Here is a 17,580-nt window from a genome sequence, read left to right on the forward strand (position 1 = left end):
ATGGGGCCAATACTGTAGAGTTGCCAATCTTTGTACTGTTATGGGGTAAGCTGATTGCAAGTAGTTTGCTAGAGAGAAATTACAAATGGAGGGAGGAGAGCCTCCTTAAATAGAAAAGAGTGAGAAATTTTAGCTCCAGGGGAGCAAGATAATGAGGTGATTTAGCTGGTGGTGCAGCTTACATGAGGGAGTTTTGCCTGATTGATAAGCCACATGATGCAATAAGAGGGAATTTAGCTATTGGGAAAGAGAAAGTGAGAGATTTTATTGGGTTCCAATCTGGTACCCCAGATCCAAATATATCACCTATCCTGCAACCTCAACCTGGTCATATCTGGGATCTGGTCACATGTTTCCAGATCTGAAAAGGTACAAAAGGAAGGGGCATTCCCCAATAGAAGTACCAATTTGATTGGGTTTGCCGGAAATTCTCCAAGGCAAAATAGGCTGGTCATTGGCAAGGACAGGTCATGGATGAATTGACAGTCCTGGTGCAATCATCAAGGGGAGTAACAACTCCCTCAATGACAAGTGTGTGCTGGTTGTGGGGGGAGTACCCTCAATTAACATGACCAACCTGTTCCGGTAATCAAGGGGGGGACCTCTTGATTACTCATCTATTCCAATCATCAAGGACACCTCTTATGACCTTTTTGATGAAAAAAGCCGGCGCCTAGAAGACCTGTGCTACCCGCCAGGCGGTGCTGGATGCAATGCCAGGTGCCCATTTTTGGCAAAGACAGGTCCCAGTGGTGTAAATGGCACCCAGGTCCGTTTTGACATTCTCCATAGTGTGGGTTTGATTTCATGAGATAGACCAATTTTGGATACTCAGCGGTGGTTTGGGTTGTTTTTTAAGGGTTAGAAAAAAGAATAAGGGCTGAACGGACTCCAGCAGGCTCAAGAACTATGAAGATTGACCAAAAATGTGATGTTTATTCTGTGGATCAGAAATTCCCATGCCAACCCATCATCTGAGGGCGGACTTGCACTTGGAGTCTGGGCGGAAAATGTTGTGGGAGGTTTCATCCTCTCATTGTGCCATGGGTGACAAGTACACAGACCATAAAACAACACAAACAAGACACTGCACAAAAAAGGAAAGGAAGACAACTATGGGAAACAAGAGAAGTTACTGGCAGAGCAGTGCAGATGTGGAGCAGGAAACCTTGAATATTGATTGGACCAAACCTTGAACATCAAACTCTGCCTCTGGCGGACCTTGCGGACCAACCCCAATCTGACCAATTGAGGCAGAACCTTGAATATTTCTCTCTGCCCTCAGACATCTTTAAGTCTGCTGTCTTGAAGGAACCATGATCTTGACTTGGCACTGGTGTGAATACCACACCATTCTTGGTCTGCTCCCTGTTCATGTTACCAATGCCCTTGTCTCTTTGGCTGTTGGAAGGTCTCCACAATTCTTTTTACCATATTTCAATGCAAACTGTGAATTAAAGTTTGTTCACTTTGGTTTATATGAAGTACATAGAGGCCACATAACTGATCTTAATTAACATGTCCAATCTCTCTTGTGACCGCTTCATGACCTCTGTTACCAGCGGTCAACCGATTAAGTTGGAACAGTGGTTTGCCGCTAATTGGCCGCTGATTTGCCCGCTGAATTTGACCAGATTACTCTGGTGATAATCTCACCAGATTGATCAGCGCTTATCGTAGCGCCCGGGCACCCGCTGATTTTCGGCTCAGCGCAGCGGTCCCAAAAACTGCTGCGCGAAAATTGCACCAAATCAAAGGGCCTCTAGGCACGCCTCCTGACGAAGAAACTTGATTGCAATCTCACCTTTACATACTGTGGCACGGGCTTGCACAGCCTCATTGTTTCCCTTCTACCAACCGCACTGAGGTTCCGAATGGCTGAGGGCCATAAGCACTCTATTTATCACGTGTTTTTGGATATTTCCGAGTTAAAAGCCCTTGAGGGGGTTCCTTTCTTGGTTGGAGATCCCCAAACTCGATATCGGCCCCTCAGAACCTGTTGGAATGCGGCATAATGCGGCTAGCAGTGTTGCACCTTGGTAGAGACGGATACACGTCTCAAGGCGTGTTGAGACCTGTATGAAGACTCAAAAGTGACGCTTTATTTCTTCCTTTTGGAGCCTCCAACCTCCACTTGGGACAGTCCTACCTTTTTAAAAAGAATTCTTAACCTAATTAGTTGATCTTGATTGCAAGATTCCTTCACCAGCAATCTCAAAACAGGCCATTATAAGGGCGGGCGAACGAGTGAAGGAAGTACTTATTTTCACCTCTTTCTATCCTAAAAACCAAACATCAGAATTGAAAAAACTAACAACATCATTGCTAGTTGATATTTTTATCCATTTCTTTTTTTTCCCGATAGATCTCCTACCGATATATCGCGTCCTTCATCATTATCAATATCTATTCGACTCAACCGCCCTGATTCTTGCAGGTGTTTAGTTTGTGCTGGTGGATGAAATCTTATCGATAGGTGCAATCCCTCTGTGAATTCTAATAAATACTAAAACATCTTCTCATAAAAGATGCTTCTAAACTTGACCTAAACAGCCTGAAAACCTGCTTGGACTTATTAACTTTTGGTGAATGAAAGTTCTTCACATTTTCGCGATGGCCGTGTGGTTATTATACCTTTTAGTTAAGCACTCTTCATTATGACGAGGGATTCCAATCCTCTAATCTTACTACTAATTGTGGATTATTTAGCTTGTTGGGCACAGCTTACAAATGGAATCTGAAATAGAACTCGCACAGCATTCAGACTTGCAATACTCTCGTGAGCCCGCCAGTCGTTTGAACATATTTGAAGACCAATCAAACCCAGTCAACGTGAATTTGCGTCGAGGAACAACCACCAAAGTGCGTATGATTTCTTCACAAAATTGTGCCTTAAATTTAAGGTTTCTGTGAGCTCATTTTGTTTTTGTCTGGGGAGGTGAGCAGCCCGAGGCACATGACAAAAAAGGCAGTAAGACAGCTCCACAAACTTCCAGTCACACAGCCACTGATATTGCAAGCTCTAGTGGTGAAGCCCCGCACATCACTACTCCCATCATGTGTCTGATTTGCATGGATTATCACTCAGATGGCTTGAAAGTGCTTCCAGCATGCGGGCATGTCTTTTGCGCTAAAGGGATAAATAAGTGGTTCGACGAACACATTCACTGTCCAGTTTGCCGAAGGATTGATGAGGAAGCCGATAGATTATTCATGGAAAGAAGAGATGAAATGCTAAAGAAAGCACAAGAGGAACTCCAAAGGGCAATGAGAGAGGCGTTATTATGGAATGCCCCTCCGATACACTTGTCTCGCCCTCCAGAATTCTATGATCGCGCGCAGACAGCAAATGAAGCAGAAATCGATGATGGAGTTGAAGCCTTACAACCACAGGATCCAGAATTGGGACGAAGCAATATTAGCGTAGCGTGTTGGCGACTAAAATGGCACTTCATTGCTGGTTTTTGTATTACTGGGGCCACAGGCCTAGCGCTGTTTGTGTTGATTGGGCTTCTAACACAGTAAGTTTCCCAGGTGGATTTTCCTACGGTATCTCAGTTTAAATCATTTTTCAATAATTTGACATGCTCCTGACGGCGGACACACCTCTTTCATCATCAGTTCTGAAGTTTTTTACCCCACATGAAATTCCCCCGCATGAAATTCCAAGAAGTAGGTATCAATATCCTCCTGCGCCTGTGTGAATGCTGCCAGAAGGTTTGATATGAATTTCCGCACAACTAGAAGACAGCTTGGACCCAATTGTTCAGACAATCCAAGCGTGCCTTGTTTGATATAATCTCCAGATTCTTACCCTGTTTTTGTCTTACTGCTCGATTTTTCAAGACAGCCTTTGCATGCAATTGCTTAAATTGCGGTATTTTCATCACATTGTATTTTTCTATTGGTTCTAATCCGCTACTGGAGGACTTCCCGTCGATCTGGAAAGTCAGATCTGAGCCACCAGATATCAAATTTCGCAGGGAAATCTGGGTCCCCGAAGATCCCCGAAGTGATCCAGAGTTCCAGATTCCAGATTTCCCTGCGAAATCTGAAATTCCAGATCTGTTCAAAAGTGACGGGAAGTCCTCCACTAGATTTTCCTCTACATATCTAGTCCAATGCGCCAGTTTACAATATGAATCAAAAGTATTGATGTTCAGTCTAAATGTTGATGCGCAGCTCTTCCATAGTTCCCATTTTTTTCTGGAAATTCCAATACAACTCATCAATGATTCTTTCTAAAATATTATGTAGCACAGAAATCCCCAAATCAAACAAATTGCAATGAGCAATTTTGCATTTATTTTTAACAACCATTTGTAACAACCATTTGTTCAACGGGTGATTTGGAACGGAATATAAAATAGGTTTCCTGTTGATTGGGCAATGATTTCAGCCATAACGATAGATCATTTGCATCACTAGCAAGTATTTCAAAAAGATCAAACAGTCAAAACAATTCAAACATAACAACTTGCCAAATTCCAATGGAAAAAAAGGAGCAGCAAAGCAAATAAAGAACTGAATCTAAACACAGCATAATCAAAACAAATAAAAGCTAATATTCATAAATTATTTGATGGATGAGGTGCACATGAGCAAGCAGGCAAAAGCGGCAGTTGGAAGCAAAACCAGCCACATAAAAAATATTGATAGACTGATGAGGTACACTTGAAGAGGAAATCCAACATTCATGAGTGTGATTTTATATTATAGCATCTACTGTATATATGCATAGCATCACTGTCCAGCCAACATGTACTTTGCTGGCAAATAGTAATTTAGGAGTGAATCAGATCAATGAGTATTATTCACCAGGATGGAGTGATCCATCAGAACGCTGACTGGCTATTCAGATAGTTCTGGTCTAACAATTCATATTTGCCAGGAGGAACTCTTGAGACAGGTATAGTATTTGGAGCGGTGTCCAGTAGTAATGTTGCTCTCTGCCAGGCCTGGTGACTTATCTATTGAGATATTTAGGGCAAGTTGGGCCAGGGCCCGAGGAGAGGTTTATGGTTCAAAGGGCTTCGTTGACTGCTTGGCCTTTCAGAGCAATTATAACCAATTTAGACTATTGCTATCAATATAAACGTCTAAAAATGGTACTGTTACAAGATTATGAAATACAAATTAAATCTAGGAAAAATAACAATTAATTTTGCCCAAAGCAGTTTTTCAAGCCGTGTCGCTTTCGTCCCTGGTAAGTCTCAGGGATGCCCTGCAGATAGGACAGTTGAGCTGGTGGGCCAGCCAGCTCTGGATTGGCTCAAGAGGAACGAATCAGTATGCAGGTTCTCCAAGTTTTGGCGGAAAAGACAAGAGGTTCACCTCGATGCATCTTCGGTGAAAGTGGTGGGAAGGATGGCATGGCAAGACGACGATGTGAGAATATGGGCGATAGTCGGTGAGACAGACTGAGCATCCAGCAGGTTCCCGAGCAGGATTCTTGGCGACCAGGGACGAGACAGCAGTAGTGTTATTGACGCGGTCCAGCATGTGAGCAACCCTATAAGCTCGACGGGCAATGAGGGTGGAGTCGGGATTCAAGTCGAGCAAGGCTTCCCGCAGATCGTCCATTACCTCCTCAAGCCAACAAGGGTTTACAGCTTCCAACAGCTGGAAGGCACGTAGTGTTGCTTCGAAGTCGCCAAAGTGCCGATGCAGCTCTTCGTGGGTCAAGCGCGCCTGATTGATGTTGAGGTTGTTGGCCCGCTCGCTGAAGATGTTGTTCATGTTGTCGAAGAAGTGTTCGACGAGAATCTGGTGCTCGGGCTCGAGCAAGTCGATCAGGTCCTCAACAGTCGGCAAGTACAGCAGGTCGGGCACTTCGAGTGGGGCGAGCCCTTCGGCCAGCTGATGGCCGTATTCGACCATGAGCGCGTCAGCCTCGGAGGCGTGTTGCTCGACCCGGACGAGCTGGTTGCCGTCGAGTTGCCAGAGATGGGGATGGGAAGCCACGAGCTCCTCAGCCAGCGGGTCGAATCGATCGACTCGGATGAGCTCGTCGCCGTCCAGCTCCCAGATCCCGGGAGGCGCTTTCCGGCCTGAGATTCCGAGGCGGGCCTCACGATAACCGAAGCTTTCGACCGGAACAGCCCTTCCTTCGCCGCCACCCGCGGCGGCGCGGCCTCCGTCACTCGCCTCCGCCGGTGATATGAATCCTTGAAAAGCGTCGAGAACTCTTGGGCCATCTTCTCCAGGAAGGTTGCCGCCCAATTGAGTAGGGATTGATTGCTGGTCCATATTCTTCTGCTCGCCTTGCCGATGTTGTTAATCAAGTGATCGATCCGGCCGAAGTTGCCTGGCTTCCGCAAAACAGTCTGGTATGAGCGATAAATAGTAAGGAAAAGTTTACTGAGGAGATGATGGTGGATCAGTGGTTTATATGCCTCTCGTGGCTCCATGGAGCTGAGAAACCTCAGGGTGGCGGTTATCATGAGTATCCTTGCTTGTCCTTGTCCCGCTGCAACATCCGCTTGCCCATCTGTCGTGCCCCAAGCGGGTGAAGAAAGCGTTCAGCTCCGCTAAGTATGCCTGTTGTACCTCAACAAAGGTCACAGTTTCTTTCAGAAGCAATAATACATTTGCCGATTGTGTCTACATGCCGATGGGTTCGGCTCTCTGAGAGGCCGAGCAGCCTACAGAGCACCCATTCACTTTGTGCCCTTTGTCACCCAATTGAAACACTTTTCGTAAACAGTGCGACCGTCGACCGGTCGGCTCAGCCAGGTAAGAGATGAACAAGATGCCTTGAGGGCAACATGTGGACGTCTACTGAACAACTCGCCTTAACGTGTTTGTGTGAACAAGGCCACGGGGTGCTGAAGTTTGCGTGTCTCATGAGTTGCTCCTTACGGTCCCCCTGCCCAGCACCACGCTGCCCGAGTTGTGTCAGGTTCGGCCTCGGGCAGGGCATCCGATGCAGTCGGTGTCTCCTCCCTCTCCCTCCTAGCTGACTCCTTTGTTCCCGGCACATTCCCCTTGCACGTCCCACTTGAGGAGCCTGGCTGAGAGGCGTCAAGGAGATCGGGCAGAAAAGGCGCTACATACAAACACTCGCCGCCGGGGGCTGCTTACGTAAGCGGTGCCGAGCTCCACCCGGCCCAGTGCTGGCCGCACGGCACTGCCAGCGATCAACCACCTCGGCCATCATCCACCAGCGATCGCCTACAACCACCCAGGAAACAAGCGAAGCAGACAGAGAAACCCCTGACTCGCGAGACCCAGGAGCCTCCACCGACGAAGCCAGTGACATCGTCCGAGTAGCCTGCCCAAGGAAAGTAACAGACTGAGAATCCTGCTTGACTCATAGAAGAGATGGTGGTACGTCAACAGCCCTCTCACTTCGGATATATCCTGCACCAACGCATTTTGATGCTGTGCATCTTCAGGTTTTGTCGGCTTCGATCGTCACTAAGGGTGGAAGGCGTAAGTCAACCACACTCTCTACTTTGAACCGTCTTCACTCTGGCGATCAACCCACGGTTTTATCAATATTCTCAAGATAGTCAAGCTAACTATGATGTCATTTTTGTCTCGGTTTGTTGGATAACCTTGGAAAATTCCACCATCTCGGTAGCTGTGATTTCAAGGCAATTTCGAGAATTTCCACGTGCACGCTTGGAATCACTACTAGCCACCTTCCCCAAACTCATCCCGCCCTCCTCCCAACACACGGTCATCGACGATCCGACCTCAGCGATCCGCTACGTCTACCAGCCCTTAGAGGACCTATGGCTGGTCATTCTCACCAATCGACAGAGCAACATCTTACAAGACATCGACACCCTCCATCTGCTCTCGAGGATCGTCTCGGACTTCTGCCGCGGAACGGTCAGCGAGGCTGAGGTCCTTGCCAGGAGCTTCGAGGTCCTCAGCAGCTTCGATGAGGTCGTCTGTATGGGCTACCGAGAGAAGATCGACTTGAATGGGATCCGTAGCGTCATGGAGATGGAGAGTCATGAAGAAAAGATTCAAGAAATCATCGCCAAGGTTTGGCTCCCCCTCCGCCAAATATCAATCCTGTTTTCTTTATCGACCATTCTTGGAGGCTGATCATATTCATCTAATAGAACAAAGAGCAAGAGGCCAAGGAGGAGCTGAAGCGCAGGGCCAAACAACTAGACTCGCAGCGTCGTGAAGCACTCAAACGTGGCCAATCGGATGTCTACTCAACCGGAATGGTACGTCCATTCCTGCGATTTTTTTGCCAGCAAACCCTATTTTTGGTTTTCGTTAATCCTTTGGAGCTCACAGGGCTCAGGAGGTGGCTACGATCGACCATATCAGCCTTCGCAGCCAGCCGCGCCTGTGGTTCGAGAAGACCCATACTCGTGAGCCGTCTGTCTGCTAGCATCACCGAAACCAGCAAAGGCGAACCTGATGATGCATGCTCTGTACTAATTCCAGAAGTCGAACAGCCGTCGCCGCCAAACCATTCAAAACAAAGGGAATGCAGCTCGGTAGTAAAAACAAATCTCAAGGCGTCTTGGTAAGTCTTCCTCTGTCCTACATGAGCAACGCCTGTGAGACGGGATCCGGAATTGACTAAATGGGGGCTTCCCCGTCGATGGGATCTTAGGGAGACGAATACTCTGCACCAGGCCCTTGGCCTCCGGTCTCTGTCGTTCAGAGCTCGGAACCCGTGGCCCAGCCTAGCAGTGCTGCGCCAGCTTCGGCAGCCAAAACAGCAGATCTGAATCCATTTGCGCCAGAGACACAGGAAAAGTGAGCAACTTTACCCATTCCAAATGCTTCCTGCCCCCTTTAAACTGGCAGAGGAAGCTAGATAAACTAATGGGAAGGTTCTCAGCATTCATCTGGTCCTGCGGGAGAAGCTATCGGCAGAGCTTGCTCGAGATGGCGGCTTAGCGCCCAACTCCTCCGGGATCAACGTCTCAGGTTCCTTGGAGTTGAAGGTTTCTCCAGAGAGCGAGACGAAGATCTGGGTGACCCTCAACCATGGCGTGGCCAAGGGTGCAATTCCCGCCGGGGACATCCAATTCAAAACTCACCCCAACGTCGACAAGAAAGCTTGGGCAGACAGTCGCGTGATCAAGTTGAAGGACGCCGAACGCGGGTTCCCTACTAAGCAGGGATTGGCCGTCTTGAAATGGAGACTCACTACTAAGGACGAAACCTTGATTCCTATTTCGAGTAAGTGCTCTTTAGTTAACCCAAAAGATCACGTCTATGGCTGTATGTGGTTGCTCAAATAAGCGTTTTGTTTAAATCGGGTCGCTTTTGTAGTCAATTGCTGGCCTACCACCAACGATGATGGAGGCTGCGATGTGAACATTGAGTACGAAGCCGAGAACGAGACCGTGCAGCTGCACAATCTAGTGATCACGATCCCGTTGCCGTGAGTGACAGACGATATAGAATAGATACCTAGACTTTCTTCGGCTGAGAAAGCTGGGTATATTTGTATGTTTCTGTGTGTGAGTAGGGAGGGTTCGTATCCCAAGGTGTCCCAGTGCGACGGGACGTACGAGATCCGGACCGAGGACAGTCCGGTGCTCCAATGGAAGATCGCGGGTGACGATGATGGGGTGGCGCCCACTGGGGGCTCCATGGAGTTCAACTGTCCCGACTCCGATCCCGACTCTTTCTTCCCCGTCTCAGTCGACTTCATCTCCCAGAACATCCTCTCGCAAGTCTCTGTAAGCCTGCGCCCCATTTCTCTCTCTCTCCCGTCTACCCGATGTACTCATTTTTTGTTGTTGTTTAATTGCCTTCGCTGCTTGTTAGGTTGTCCAAGTCGCCGCCGTCGCTGGCGATGAACCTATTGAATTCTCTAGTGATACTCTATTGTCCACTGAAGAATATGCCGTTGCTTAAGCCCCCTCTTCCCCTCTCTTCTTCCCCCTCCTTTCTCTCATCCTCTTCTTTTGTTCGTGCATGGTTGCTGTTTGCTGTTTTTTGTGTTTGTGTGCGTGCGTGTATGGAGAAAGAAAAGAGGCAACAAAAAAACCCTATCCATCTTCAATTTTGTAAAGGTGTGAAGATCTTCCAGACAACCTTCTTTCTTTTCTGTTTTTTTTTTTTTTCCTTCTATTAGACAAATCAAAGTGACTTTCTTTTCCCAGAGACAGATTTTTCATGTCATTTTTTTCTATGCAAACCTGTGTAGATACAGAGCTTATCCAGGTGAAAACAAAGGTCTCCAAAGAAGAAGAAAAATCTCTGTGTGAGAGATGTAGAGGCTTCCTGATTCTCTTGTGAGCAGGTTATCATACTGGTGGAGTCAGGGCCATTCACCCCGAACCTAACATAAGGTCCCAGCCTCCTGGCGGCCCTGCAGCACTGGGCCAGCACTAAGCCAAAGCTGAGCATCAGCTGGGGCAGCAATGGGCCAAAGCTGATGCTCATCTTTTTCACAGTCCTGGCCCAGCTCATGCTCTGTCCCCTATGGCGGAGGGATTCAAAAGTCACAAGTTGTCAAATAACTGGCCAGATTGGCGCTTCAGGGCCTCCATACACTGCAAGAAAAAGTCAAGCAAGTGCTAGCAGTTGTCATTTGGGTTATAACTGCTGTGGAACTGCTGTTCTAGCTCCACCCAAACACACATAAGCTTTTTCTGCACAGTGACTGTGCATTGAAGCTTGGTCAACAGGAAGTGTTGAGAAAAGGCTTGTGTAATATCACAAGCTTGCTTGGAGTTGTTGCATGTCAACCATGTCAACAGCTTGCAGTTGTTTGACTTTTTCTTGCAGTGCATAGCTTACTGTGTTACATGGATATTGACCGAGAAACAAGATATAAAATCAATCCAATAAAGCCAATTACAGAAGAAACGAAAGATAGTCCAACACACCCAAACAGACAAACTGCTACTCCTTCACAAAAGTATGATTGTATTGAATTGATAGTCGTTCGCAGAGCCGGACGGGGAGCCCTTCGCGCCCGTACTAGAATATCTGATCGTGCGGTTGTTGAGAGTGAATGTGATTGTATCGAATTGAGTTCTCTTTCCGCTGGTTGCTGAGCTGGACGGGGGACCGTTGGCACTTGCACTGGCATATTTGATTGTGCGCTTGTTGAGAGTGAATGTGATTGTACTGAATTGGGTTCTCCTTCTGGTAGTTGCTGAGCTGGACGGGGGACTGTTGGCGCCTGTGCTGGAATAGTTGATTGTGCGCTGGTCGAGACAGAATGTGATTGCATTGGATTGAGTTCTCCTTCAGTTAGTTGCTCAGCTGGACGGGGAGACGCTAGCGCCTGTACTGGCATATTTGATTCTGCTCTGGTCGATGTCGGAGGGCCACGGCTAAGTAAAGGATTATTCGGCTTATAACATTCCTTTCGGCAAAACGGACAGGGGAAAAAGGATTCCCGAGATTGATCCCACATAGTTTGCGCACATGGATCGCATATCTCATGTATACATGCTGGTAGCTTTCTCAATTCTGGGCGACCTTCGAAGCAAATCGGACATTCAATCAAGTCTTTGGCGTCACCAGTACTAGAACTTGCGGGATCAGTGACTGCCTGGCTGAAAGTTCCTAGAGATGCCGTTCCGTCGTTCCTGATTGTCAACCGTGTGTCGCGCTGCTCACCTCCCCAGATACAAAAAAAATCAGCTCGCCAAAAACTTGAAATTTAAGGCCACATCGACAGAATCCTCTCACATTTCGTTCAGGCAAAACTTGGTAGTCTTCATATAGGACGCGGCGACTGGTGGCCTCGGGAGTGTGTCCCGTGTCAAAAGACTCTGGGATTTCTATCACAGAGTGCATTTGTAAGCTGAGCCTAATGAACTAAATATTCAATCATGAGTGGTATGTTTGAGTATTATAATCCTGTGCCATAATGAAATCTGAAGCGCTCAACTAAAAAGTACAATAACCACACAGCCATCACGAAAATGCACAGTGTTTTTATTTTCAAGGATCTGAAAAGTTCGGCAGTGTTTATCGGAAAACGTTCCAAAGGTTGGTTGGATTTGCAGATGGATTACGCCTATTGAAATGATATGCTGGTTTGCCTTAGTTTGTTGCCCTCGACGAGAATGATCCACCGGCACAGACTACACACCTGCAATAACTAGAGTGGGTGGGTCAATTAAGAGGGACGATTGAGGCTATAGACCGAAGTTCTGCACAACGCAGGATGTATGGATGAGCAGATAAACAAGATATGATATTGTCATGTTGCAAGTGATGTTGATTCGGGTGTTCGATTGTTAGGATAGAAAGTGGTGAGAATCGGTACTTACCTATCTTTCTTCACTAGATGGGCAGAAGTTATGGGCAAGGCTGGTGTCGAGATTGTTACTGAAAGAATTTGAAGATTGAGACGACCCAACCTTATTATGGAGGAGGTGTGAAGCTCCAAATGGACGAAAATGAGGTTATACAGGCTTCAACACGCCTCAAGACGTGTAGCCGTCTCGGTACCAGCCGCGTTCCATGAGGTTCTCAGGGGCCGATGTTGGGTTTCGCCGAGCAGAGGTTGTTTGGAATTGGTGGTGAAAAAATTGTTTCAAGAAATTCTAGAACTCTATGTGATCACCAGGCGTGTTCTGAGAGCCAGCCTGTCCTTCGATGCTTTGGAGCGCCGCAAGCAGAGATTGGCGGGAGGGTGCTCGGGTGCCAAGTTCGCGGTAGCCGATGGCCGGCCAGCTATCATTAAGCGGTGTAAGAGCATCTCCAACGGAGCCGCTGTCGCGCGACCTGAGTCCAACTTTGGCGGGCCGGAAGGCATTTTTGGCCTCCAGCGGACCCGCCAAAAGGGCTGCCAAAGTTCGCGGGGGTGGATGAAACCAGCTCGAGGCTGCCTCTTTTGGCAGCTCTGGGCAAGCCGCCATCGACACCACTTCCCCAACATATCGACCGCTCGACCGCAAAATCATACGACCTCGACTCATCACACCATGGACAACACCACCGGTGCCACCAACGAATCACCTCCTCCAACTCCTCAATTTTCAGCTCCTGTCGAAGACCAAACAACCGAGGGTACCAAAACCCGAAATCCTCGCTGGACCATCGAAGAAGATAAACTTCTCTGCACCGCATGGCTCAACGTTACCCGGGATGCTATAGTCGGAACGGGGCAAAAAGCAGCAACCTTTTGGGAAAGAGTTGCAACTTATCAGAAGAGACTCGTCGAAGATTTCAATACAGAGAAAAAAACGACCAAGGGCTTCAAATAACTTCCCTTCCGATTAACAAACGCCGTCGAATGTCGCTGGGGCCATATCATGAAGACCTGTAGTCGCTTTTGTGGATGTTACAGTCAAGTCAAACGCCGATTGGCCAGCGGAAAGACTCGCAATGATGTGGTTTGTGTTCATTTTTAGCTTACAAGCTGTGCTGGGGATGCTCATCTGTTTGTTTCTATCTTTCAGCTTGCCGAGGCAAAAGAACTATACAAGATCACATACGACTCAACCTTCAACCTCAATCATTGTTGGGGTATCTTGAAAGACACCCCAAAATGGCAAGCGACACAACAAGAGCACGATGCAAAACTGAAAAAAACAAAGGCGCCAAAGGAATCTACCTCGAGACCCGCAACCGATGCCAACTCGGTCTTGGCTGCGGACGAATCCAATGCTGCAACTCCTTCCGTTTCTGCTCCAGACGACCTTGGCAAGGAAGAGAGCAACCTCGGTGATCGACGTGTTCTTGGAGATGAGGGCCGTCCAGATGGGAACAAAGCAGCTAAAAGAAAAAGGAACGAGGAAGCGTTGTTAGAGAAGGTCATCAAGATGCAAGAATCCCTTGTCAAAACTGCTGAAGAACGAACGGCTTCGGTGAAAGCGGCCATGGAATCAGCAGAGGAGCATCGAACAATGTCCGTGATTCTCACTGGATTGGATGGTCCCTCGGTAGCTTATTGGGAAAAAAAGAAAAAGGAGGTTACTGATCGTTACATGTAGCCAACCCTTTGTTCTGTTCCGACTCCCCTCTGTGAAATTGTGAAGAATTAAAAAAAAAAAAATTTTTGCTTTTCCTCAAACGACAAACAAATCATACATGTGTCTTTCAATTTGTTTCCTCAAATGATGAAAATGATAAAAAATCTTTGTATTGTCAATCAAGAAACGAGTAAAAAACAACCTTTGGAGAGGAGACAGTTTTCAACTAGCAAGAGAGAAATAAAAGTAAATACAAATGTCAAGGAATTGATTTCAAGCCTCAGAGCCCTTTTTCTTCCAGAGATGTTCAATCAAGTCCTTCTTGAGACGGTCGTGAGCATCAATGTCTCGGAGGGTTTGATATCGCAGAAGAAACTGATTGAAATCATTTTCGGAGGACTCGCTAGTAGCTAGTTCTTCTTCTGTCCTAGCATTTTGATCGTACCGGTGATCGTATTCATATTCGCTTCCGGATTCATCCTCAATCGTCATGTTATGAAGAATTATAACAGTCTTCATGATTAAGCACAGTGTGCCGTGATCCCAAAGACGGCCAGGAAGTCGGATGATAGTATATCAAGCTTGCAAGCAGCCAAATGCACGCTCAATGTCTTTCCGATACGCTTCCTGCATTTTTGCAAAATGCTTGTTTTGCTGACCTTGCGGCGCCGAGATGGACTGTATAAGGGTCGAATATTTGGGATAGATTGCATCGGTGAGATAATACGGAAGGTTGTACGTGTTTCCATTGACTTTGTAGGAAACCACAGGAGCGGTGCCATCTTGAGCCTTCTGAAAAAGAGGGGATCGATCCAAGATGTTGATGTTGTTGAGAGTTCCTGGAAGGCCAAAAAACACGTGCCAAAGCCATAAGTCGTGTGTTGCTACCGCCTCGAGCACAACCGTTGGCTCCTTTTCTTTTCCGGAGTATGTACCGTGGTCTGCCTTTGGGCAGTTTTTCCAGCACCAGTGCATGCAGTCCAACGAGCCGATCATTCCAGGAAATCCGCGCTCTTTTGAAACCGCCAGTATTCGTTTCAAATCCGCTGCGTTTGGACTTCGCAAGTACTTGTTGCTGTAAATGTTGACAATCGCCTGACAGAATCGCCTGAGACTCTCGAGCGCAGTACTTTCACCTATCATTCATGATACCTCAATCAGGAATTGGTCACATAGATTTTTTAAACAGGAAAAAAGCCAAAAAACTTACTTATTCGCAGGTATTCATCGAGTGAATCAGCACTGTATCCGTAGGCCAGCATCCTAATAGCAGCAGTTGCCTTTTGTAAGGGTGAAAAACCTAAACGACCAGCTGCATCTCTTTTCTGAACAAAGTAATCGTCCTCCTCGACAATCGCATCCACAATCTTCAGAAACAAAGGTCGTCTCATCCTGAAACGCCAACGGAACGTGTCTAGTGTGTATACTGGCCGTTTGGAAAAATAATCATTGATGAGCTGTTCATGACCTTGAAGTCGGTTCCGATGAATTTCCTGTCGTCCAAAAGTAGATCCGCCTTGCTTGATAACTTGATTTCTTCGGTGAATGAGCAATGTGAGCGTTGTTTGAAGTGAAGCTAGTTCTTCAGTTTCATCTTCGATCCACTCCAGGTACTCAATGGGGTCCATATTGACGGAGGATTTGTGTTTTTTGAGTCGGAGGATGAGCGCTTGTTGCCGGGTTTCTACCTGGCAGGCCAACTCACCCCGGCTTGGTTTGGACAGTCCATTATTTGGACTGTTGTGATAGATGTGTGACAGTCCGGGACATCTGGTTGCGGGCCGCTAGAGGCGACCCAATCCACCCCCGGACCGTTGGAGATGCTCTAAGGTGTTCTGGATTGGAACCAAGTGGAAACCAGCTGCAACGGCGCGGAGATGACAATCCATGTGCACTTTGCCCAGGACTGCGCGCTGGCCTCCTTCGTCCCATCCTCATCCAGCCGGAACGCCCCTCCATCTTCAACCCACACTGGGTGGTCGACGCACGAGCTCAACTTTAAAAGAATTGGAGCAACTAAAAGGGTTTATTGCTTTGTTAGATTTGTATTTACAAACACCAGGGGAGATATGTTCCCACTCCCCAGGGAGTGCCTTACCGTAACTTTTTTCCATAAATGTGCTGGAGGCCTTTGGTAAAGAAATATTGAATAGGTATGTGTCAGCCTACGTGATGCCAAGGATATTATCCTTCTAGCTACACGTGGTGCAAGGCAAGAAATTAGAGCTGTAAAACTCTAAGACAAAGGTATAAGGGCTAATTCCAACGTAAATGTTGGGAATTACGGCGTAAAAATAGGGCAATTTGAGCCAATTAGACGTAATAAAATTGATATAATTAATTTTAAGAGGGGCCTGATAAATCAGGGGTGTTTAATGGATGACTTCCCGTCGGTTCTGGGAGCCTCCCAGATCTCACTTTAGACAATAGAAATCTAAAATCCTAAAAATCTGCTTCCGTCATGCGGGTTTTGTAAATTAACACATGATGCCTCAAAAGGCCTGCCGCTCACCACCCCTACACCTTGAACCACACCCAACAACCCCATCAAACCACATCCGAACATCCAATCTGCCTCATTGGGTAGCAGAACACCTCCAAACTTCACCACAATGCCCTGTAAGCTGATATGTATGGTCATTGAATCCTTCCTTTGTTGCAATCGGACTAACCCTGATCTTTGTAGAACGCAGTATGCTCAAATTGGTGCAGATCTACCTTGAGCAGCAACAAGAGCAGCAGGCGGCCCGAGAGCGTCAACAGCACAACGATAACACTTTGCGCAACTTGATCCAACAATTTTTCCAAGACAATGCTAGAGAACGAACTCATGAAGATGAGGAGGTCCTCATGGTGCTCATTGTCAGACACTGAGACACTAAGTACATGTGTCTACAATGCACAGTAAATGTCTTATAACCTAACGGTTAAAGACTGCTTTGATAACTGACTCATGTACATGAAGTCAAGAGTTCAATTCCCTGTTATTACATTAATTATGTACCTTTTATTCATATGTACTATTATTATGTACTTATTAAATATTTCACATTCTTTTGAATATGTAATTAACCTTATTTCACACTGATTACATATTTGTACATACAGAGAGAGATACACCACGGGTGCACCAAAAGTTTTTGGCATGGTTACCAAAACCAAATTGATTGGATAGTGGTTTTCAGAACCAAATTGGTCTGAATCTGGTTTGTGGACAAATTCCGTTGCCAAAAAGGTCCCAAAAACCGTACTGTGAGAGAAGGAGCATCCAAATGGTTTCCAAAACCATTTCAAATGGTTCTGAAAATATTTTTCAAACCAAATTGGTTTCCAAAATATTTTTAAAACCACCTCAGGTGGTTCCAGAAATATTTTAAAAATATCTGAAAATGGTTAGTCCAACTCGTTCTTCAGGACGTCCGGACTCAATTAAAAAAAATATTCTGAAAACCAATCAAACTGGTTTTCCAAATATTTTGTTGCACCCGTGGTGTAATCTTATCTCTCTGTGTATTTATCCTGATTAAGCTTAATGTATGTACAAATTGGGAGATTACATACCCATTTATGTAAATCCCCTTCTGAATTCCGTGATCACTCCTCCTTGGAGTTAAGGATCCCTCAGGGCCTTGACTCAAAGGAGGGAGCTGATTCCTGCAATATAAAAAGGGAGGTCTCTCACCTGTAGAGATTCTCCCACAAAGATTAT

The 17,580-nt window shown here is 46.6% G+C and overlaps 3 protein-coding genes across 3 annotated transcripts; 2 read left to right on the top strand and 1 right to left on the bottom strand.

Moving 5' to 3' along the window:
- Window positions 1–5,286: 5,286 nt before the first annotated feature.
- On the bottom strand, window positions 5,287–6,249 carry PtA15_11A397 (uncharacterized protein; the record flags this gene model as incomplete). Its single annotated transcript, XM_053161300.1, has 1 exon — window positions 5,287–6,249. The coding sequence occupies one exon, from the start codon at window positions 6,247–6,249 to the stop codon at window positions 5,287–5,289; it is 963 nt and encodes a 320-aa protein (XP_053025261.1).
- Window positions 6,250–7,323: 1,074 nt separating this feature from the next.
- PtA15_11A398 (uncharacterized protein) lies at window positions 7,324–9,846 on the top strand (the record flags this gene model as incomplete). The annotated part of the gene is made up of 11 exons (XM_053161301.1): window positions 7,324–7,329; window positions 7,398–7,434; window positions 7,586–7,998; window positions 8,079–8,189; window positions 8,263–8,339; window positions 8,416–8,497; window positions 8,588–8,733; window positions 8,819–9,162; window positions 9,256–9,367; window positions 9,455–9,668; window positions 9,757–9,846. The coding sequence occupies 11 exons, from the start codon at window positions 7,324–7,326 to the stop codon at window positions 9,844–9,846; spliced, it is 1,632 nt and encodes a 543-aa protein (XP_053025262.1).
- A 6,512-nt stretch (window positions 9,847–16,358) lies between these two features.
- PtA15_11A399 (uncharacterized protein) lies at window positions 16,359–16,594 on the top strand (the record flags this gene model as incomplete). Its single annotated transcript, XM_053161302.1, has 2 exons — window positions 16,359–16,490; window positions 16,565–16,594. The coding sequence occupies 2 exons, from the start codon at window positions 16,359–16,361 to the stop codon at window positions 16,592–16,594; spliced, it is 162 nt and encodes a 53-aa protein (XP_053025263.1).
- Window positions 16,595–17,580: the final 986 nt, after the last annotated feature.

This window comes from Puccinia triticina, chromosome 11A (genome assembly GCF_026914185.1).
Source record: "Puccinia triticina chromosome 11A, complete sequence".
NCBI classification, from domain to species: Eukaryota; Fungi; Basidiomycota; class Pucciniomycetes; order Pucciniales; family Pucciniaceae; genus Puccinia; species Puccinia triticina.